The sequence below is a fragment of the Saccopteryx bilineata genome, chromosome 2 (genome assembly GCF_036850765.1).
Source record: "Saccopteryx bilineata isolate mSacBil1 chromosome 2, mSacBil1_pri_phased_curated, whole genome shotgun sequence".
Classification (NCBI taxonomy): domain Eukaryota; kingdom Metazoa; phylum Chordata; class Mammalia; order Chiroptera; family Emballonuridae; genus Saccopteryx; species Saccopteryx bilineata.
In genome coordinates, this window is record NC_089491.1 from 102,123,380 (window position 1) to 102,130,585 (window position 7,206).

Here is a 7,206-nt window from a genome sequence, read left to right on the forward strand (position 1 = left end):
CACACACCAATCATGCTGCCACTTAATACTTGAAAGGAACTATGGTTCTTGCCTACCTGCCAGAGCCCTCCATGTGATGTCACCACCCCACCCACCCTCTGCCCCTCCCCCACTGCAGAATGTCCAGAGTCCTACATTCCGCTGTTTAAATTCAAACTCTTCCCTTCTCACTGGATGCTGAGCATCTGTTGGAGCAGGTCACTCCCTGGGTTCTAGACCTGAATTTTCTCATTGTGGAGGCTACTAGGCAGCTGTGGTCAGCGCTTGAGCCTGCAGGATGGCTTTAGAAGGAGGTAAGCCCATAGCTAAAAGAGAGGTGTGTTTAGAGACTGAGCTGTCCCTCAAACCTGGGGTTAATATGTGGCACTTCCACTGGAGAAACAATTAGGACTGAAGTAGAGGAAGAAGAGGACTGGATCTCCAAGAACCTGTCACCCAGGAAGGCTGGGAGGCAATGGATACCTGTGACCACACTGAACAGAAGGGCTCCTAAGAGGAAGATCAGGATGACTCGGGAAATGCCTGGGGATGGAGAGAGAATGTCAGCAGATATGTGGTTCTTTCTAGAGGGGAGACTAGCCACGTGGACATATGTGTGTTGGGAGTAGAGGGTTATGTCACGTGGTAGCACAGGAAGGGTCTCGGGAGAGCCTAGTGCTGTGTCCTGCTCTTCAGGCACCTGCAGTTGCCCACAATATCCTCCTGTGGGATCTGAACTGAGTACGCTAGAGCTAATGGAGGCAGTGAGGAGGGGTGGTCTTGGCCAGAAAGTTGTCTAGGGGGCTGTCTGTGGCCAAGGCTACAATGAAATGTCCTCCCTGAGGGGAGGTTGGACAGACTCCAGCTGCTGCCGCCAGAGCTTCTTCACTGCTCCCAGCCCAGAGCTCACTCCTCTGGGTCCAGGGAGCTGCTGGTCTTGGACAGGGCAGGGCAGCCAGGTAACTTCCACCAGCACAGGGCTCTGCTGATTCCCTGACTTGTCCTGAATTGTTCCCCTCTGGCAACTCAGTTCTCTGACCTACTTCCTCTCGTCCTGTATCTCAGGGTGTCCCCTCTGCCCTGCCTCTCACCCTTGAGATGAAGGGTTTGCCATATCCTCTGTCACTCCTTCACAGGCAGAACACGTGTGCAGCAGGGCTGGTTTTCCCTTAAAACGCTGTGAAGGAGGATTCCTCTTCAAAGGGGGCCAGGGGAGCGGCACAGGAGCAGGGAGACGATCTTCTGTCTCATTAGCACACGCCCAAGGACACCTGTCCTGAGTGATTAGGGCACGTGGTGTGTAGCTGGTCTCCTGGACTAGGGTCTGCATGAGCCCTCTGAGCAGGGGTGTATTCCAGACACCTTCGTCCCACTGACACTGGGTTCGCACCTGGTTCTTACTGCGCCTTCACTTTCCATTGCTGGGAGGTGGGTGGGAACAGACTATGGAGAATCTGCAGTCCCACAACCAATCTAACACGACAGCAGCTATGGAACTTTCTGGAAACCTCTACTAACAGCCCTCCATTCCCCAGCCCCTTTCCAATTCCCCGCTGCCATGCTGGCTGTGACATGACAGCATCTAAGAGACACAAGACCAACTTCACAGACCCCTCTCCTGGGAACAGAACCCCTGAGGTGGCCATTAGTCTGAGTGCTGGGGCCTGAGTTGCAGAACCTGGCCCGTGTTAAGTGTTTGCTGTTGTTGGTTCGGACATGCATGTGCATGCTGGGTGGTGTGTGAGGGGCTGTATCAGGATTCTGGTGCCTTCTAGTGGAGAGATACACTCCAGTGCTTTTTTTGTTCTTGTGCGAGACCACAACACAAAAGGAAGAATGAGAAGGAGAAGGGGCCCTACCATTTCAGACACTGTTCACAAAGGCCCTTGGGGTGCCTAGAACTTTCCTAGGGGAAGGTCTTGAACTCTAGTGTGTCTGCCTGGGGTGGTTTCCCACAGAGCCATGTCGTGGGTGACAGCCTCTGAGGCTGGCAGGGTCGGGTGCCAGGGAACCTTCTGGGAGGCTCTCAGAGTCAGTGCTGGCTGGGCTGCTTATCCCCGCAGACAGCGGTCAGGGAGCCTTAGTGAAGGAGCAGCAAGCTCTCCAGGGGACTGGTTCTCAACCGGAGGTCAAGAGTGTGACAGTGACTTGAGGATATTTGTGAACTCCACAGTGTCCCCATCCAAATGGCCCTGACCTGTTGAGACTCACCACTGATTCCCCAGTGGCTACAGGGGACCCAGAGCACCTCAGTCCTGTTTGCTGATTCTCCTAGTCCATTCCCCACTTTCCTTTATCTCAACAGCATCTGCAGTGCTGGGAGCGGATGTGACCAGGAACCCCGGTGCCTCCATGACCTCTTTCGTGGCACTGCCGTTTCCCCTGCAGATTAGTGGTCCTACACACCAGCCACCTCGGGAACAGCACTTGCCACCCCTCATGATCCCATCATTCTCTCCTGGTGGCCCCCTGGTGCTGCCGGCTTTGCCCGGGACTTCCCTGGTGTCAGGAGATGCTGGTCACGGCCCCATTGGGACTGGGGCTCGCAACATCGTTCTCCAGGTTGGGTCAGAAAATGCACGACCACAGCTCCCTCAGTTTCAGGCCTTTGTCCTGACTCAGGACCCCCTCAACTGGAGTGCCCCAGGGGTCTTCAGTGGGGGTGCTGCATGTCCTGCACCCCTCTTCTTGGAAGCTTCTGCAGTGGAGACGATTATGCCCACCTCAGCGTTTGGGGCCACCCCAGCCAGCAAGGGCAGCTTGAGTCCTGGCCTTCCTCCTCAAGCTCCACCACCAGCCGCCCAGCTGGCCCCCACCACCTCCCTGGTGAACACTGGGCCACGGCCACATGGGGCTTCCAGGGAGGGTGGCCTGGCCACCTCCCTGGCCAAGGCCACAGTGGATGACTCCGGTAACGACAATAGTGTATACAAAAACTTCCGACGTTGGCAGCGCTTCAAGGCCCTGGCCCGGAGGCACCTTCCCCAGAGTCCTGATGCAGAGGCTCTGTCCTGCTTCTTCATGTGAGTGCACCAGGCAGGGCACCGGGGCTCAGCTGGGCTTTGCACATGGAAGAGGAATGTGGGGTGGACGCACAGGCTGGCGTGTCCTGGGATGCTGGCAGCAAGGGCTGAGGATGGAGTCCCAGCTGCAGGGTGTGAGTGGACGGTCAGCCTAAAGTCCAGGTTCATGGGCTGGTGTGATGGTGAGGGAGTGACTGCAGTAGGTAGGAAGGCTTGTCCTGCACACACAGCTGCCCCTCCCTCACCTGCGGCACTCAGTCATGCTGTGGGGGCAAGGAGTTCGTGTGCTCCACCGAAATGGGGGGCCAGGGGGTGGACGCCAGGCTGCAGACCATGACTGACCCTGAGGTATTACAGCCCAGTGCTCCGGTCCCTGTCCCGCCGGAAGCCCACCATGACTTTGAAGGAGGGACTAGGCCAGGCCATGCAGGAATGGCAGAGTAAAAGCAACTTTGACCGGATGATCTATTACGAGATGGCAGAAAAGTGAGTCAGGTTTCTGGGCCTGAGAGCTGAATGTGTGTGTGGTGGGGGAGGGGCACTGAGCACAGTGTGGACTGAGGGCTGGCTGCCGGGCAGGGTCCAGCTGTGGCGGGGCTCATCAGAGAGGATGTAGCAAGGAGGGGTGTTGGTCAGTACCACGTCCCCACAGGCCTAGAGGCCTTCTCCCCCCAGAAGCCTCTCCCTCACCTTCAGAGTGTGGGTTCTTCTGTCCTACCTCCCCCGGGATCTCCACCCTCCCCTGATCTTGACCCATCCTTGGCTGGACCTGAAGGCTCAGGACAGGCTGAAGTGAATGTGCCCAGTCCAGTGGGGTCCGACTCCAGCCAGCGGGGCTGTGCAGGGAATGAGCTCCCCCAGCCGGCCCCCTGTCCGGACCCTGATGGCCAAGGCACTTGCTCTCTTGTTCCTCCATGGGCCGCTGCCTGTGCTGGGCTCTGGGAAGCCTCCTCCTCAGCACAGCCTGTGACTCCCTCACCCCCAGGTTCATGGAGTTTGAGGCAGAAGAGGAGATGCAGATTCAGAAGTTGCAGTGGACGAAGGGGACACAAGACCCGCCTCCTCCAGCCCCATCGAGACCTGATCCTTGGGGTCCCCAGCCCCAGTGGTGGGCCCACAGCCAGGTACGGCAGGACAATCCCACAGGAGCCCGTGGCCAAGAGCAGCAGGGGCTTAGAGCAGGCCACTGTCCCCTCATTGGTCCTTTTCCTTGAAGGGGCTTTGGTCTTTCAGCTGCAACAGCCATGAGAGGCAGGGCCTCAGTGCCCCTTGTCACCATGGGGTCTGGACCTGGTCAACTCTCTTAACTGCTCTCCCAGCTCCCTGTCAAAGGGAGCAGGGTGGAAGGGGCCCCTTGGAGAATCGGTGGCTCTGCATGTCCTTCCTCAGTGTCTTGCGTGCTCCCCTCTTTCCTCTCCCCTCACACGGTCACACAGCTTCAGTGGTCCTGACCTGACTGCACCCATGTTAATACCCCCCAAACACTGCCCTCACTGCCACATGCTCAGGAGGCAGAAGCGTTAACCTCTCTCACTCCCTCCTCTTCCCTCTCTGCTCCAGCATGCATGCCCAGGAAGGCTGTACCCAGGACCCAACCCGCCCAAAGACACCAGCAACCCCGGGAGACCAAGGCACCCACGGAGATCCCCCCTGAGGCCGTGAAAGAATATATGGACATCATGGACGAGCTGGTGGGGCCGGCCCACTCAGCCCCCGGGGAGCCAGGCGGAGAGTGGGACGAGGACAGAAAGGAGTCGCAGCAGGAAGAGGATGGGACCTACTCAGACCCAGGTCTCTGGAGCTACATGGAAAAGCTGTGTTCCCAGGAAGACTTCCTCACCAAGGTGGGCTGGCTCAGAGCCCCGTGGTCTGCAGGATTCCAGAGGGTGGCACTCGAGCTCCCAGACTTGGGTTCTGTCCAAACCAATGGAATTAAGCTCCATTCTTTGCTCCTGAGCTGGGTGCCTGTGTGGGTGTGAGTGTGTGTGTGCATGTGTGTGTGCTGTGCAGGAGTATAGTGAATGGTGTGTGCTGCGTGCACATGGGTGTGCCTTTATGTGTTGGTATATGTGTGTGTTCCTTGTGTGTGTGTGTATGTATGCTTGTAGCTGACAATCATGATGGTATAAAACACCCACCTGTGCAAGAGGTTGGTGTGGGTCCTTGTTTTTCCACTTTTCCTCCAAGTCCCGCTGACTCACAGGTGACTCCCTGCTGAGGCTGCTCACAGGCCTTCCTTCTGTCGCAGGTGGAGGCAGTCATTCACCCCCAGTTCCTGGCACAACTCAATTCCCCAAGAGCACAGCTGCATCTCTTGGCCTTAAAAGAGGAGTTGGAGCAGGAAGAAGCACTCAGTCTTGCCCAGGTGAGCTAGGGGATGGAGGGACTTTAGGAAGATGGGGGGGGGTGCCAGGTGAACCTAAGGAAGAAAGGGCCTCAAATGAGTTGGATGGAGGGACTCCAGATAGATCAGGGATTGGGGGCCACAGTTGAGCCATGGGAGAGAGCGTCCTGGTAAACCAGGGCAGTGCAAACCCAAGACAGGGATCCACATGACTCTGTCCACCCACCCTGGCTGTAGGTATGGCATGTGAGGGGCCAGCTCTGCAGTGGGTGCAGTGCAGGATGACAAGGAGAGGGCTATAGCAGGAAGAAGGTGATAGAAGGAGAGGGTGGGAGCCCAGAGGGGAGGGAAGGACAGAAAGCTGGGAATATGGTGCGAAGAATGGCAGGATGGGCACATGTGTGTTTTGGATTTGAGTTGTGGTATCATCCCCTGCCCACCTCCCCCCAATGCCATTGTCCCATTACCCACACTCCTATTCCTGTCACACGCATGCGCGGAGTCGGTCACTGTCTCCTCTTCTTCCCAGCTGATAGAGAAGCGACTCCAGGCCTTGAAGGAGGAGGAAGGTGTGCAGGCACCCCAAAGTCACAGGGCACCCCAATTGGACTCAAGTTCTCCTGAGTCTGCAGCTGAACAAGATGCCCAGATGCATGACCATGACCCCCTGCTGGGGACCAATGACAAAGCCTGCTCACCAGAGGCTGACTTAAAAGACCGTAAAAGGCACGGTCAGGCAGACACCCACCCATCCAGGCCCAAAGCCTTTGGTGTCCCTTCAGGACATGAGAACCGAGCTCGATGCCCCACCTCTGCTCCCCAGGGTCACAAGCACACTTACTCTGGACTGGGACCCAGGGGTGACTCCATTCCCAGAGGGACCACTCTCGTTGGGAAAACTCGCGGGCCAGTGGACTGGTCCAGTGAGGATGAGGAGGATCTCCCCAGCTTGGCCTTCCTCTTGGGCTCTCCTAACAACCTGCTGCCCTGTGGGCTCTCCCTGAGTCCTGTCCCTGCCTCGGGCCTTGCCTGCCCTGGAGGTCGGGGGCCCCGTGGAGCTGCCCAGTGCCAGTTCTTTCAAACACTAAGCCTTAGCCGAGCTGCCTCTGCAGCCTCCAAGTCCAGGAAGCACGCTCTGGGTGGAGGCCCAGCCCACAGCGAGGATACCCCACTCCCAGGGGCCAACTTCGGGGTCTCCGTGAAGCCAGCCTTGGCTCTGGGGCTGGTTCGCTCCTCACAGCCTCAGAAGAGAAAGTGTGACTCTGTCACAGGGAGTTGGAGGAAGCGGCCCTGCAGCCAGTATGGAAACTGTGCCAGCCCCCCAGAGGGCCCAGAGTAGATGGGACCTGGCTGTCCCCAGAGGAGCCAAGGGATCCTCCACAGCCCAGGGCTGATCCTGGCTGTTCTACTGACATAGGGAGATGGGCGACCAGGAGGGAGGGCAGGATAGTGAGGGTGGGGTGGGCCCAGGTACGGGGGGCGGGTAGAAACAGCACCTCAGGGGAATTATGAGTAAATTATGAATAAAGAGGGTTTTATTGAGAAATGCTCTGGTGGACAGTCTCTGTACTTGGGTGTGAGCTGCTTCAAGGAGAGAGAACCTGAGAGGAAGCAAAACTGTGGGAGGTCACGGGTGCTATGGATCCACAGGTGACCCTCCAATCATCTATGTTCAGATTGAAAGGAACCCCTTCCAATTGCTCCTAGGAGAAGCCAATTCTTTAATCTCCAGGGACTCCTCCCATCACCCTACTCCCTCCAGGCATGGGGAGCTTCTTTTGAGACTCTCAGTTCTCTGGGCCATTAACCAGTTTTCTAGAATAAACTGGAATCAGTTCTTGCCTTCAGAAAGCTTCTCTC

General features: G+C 57.3%; 1 protein-coding gene across 1 annotated transcript; it reads left to right on the forward strand.

The window, feature by feature from the left end:
- Nucleotides 1–277: 277 nt before the first annotated feature.
- LOC136322285 (NUT family member 2G-like) lies at nt 278–6,685 on the forward strand. The gene is given in 8 exon segments (XM_066254376.1): nt 278–293; nt 2,285–3,002; nt 3,360–3,488; nt 3,988–4,091; nt 4,094–4,126; nt 4,563–4,846; nt 5,251–5,367; nt 5,876–6,685. Coding segments are annotated over 8 exon segments (2,211 nt in total).
- The last annotated feature ends 521 nt before the right edge of the window (nt 6,686–7,206 follow it).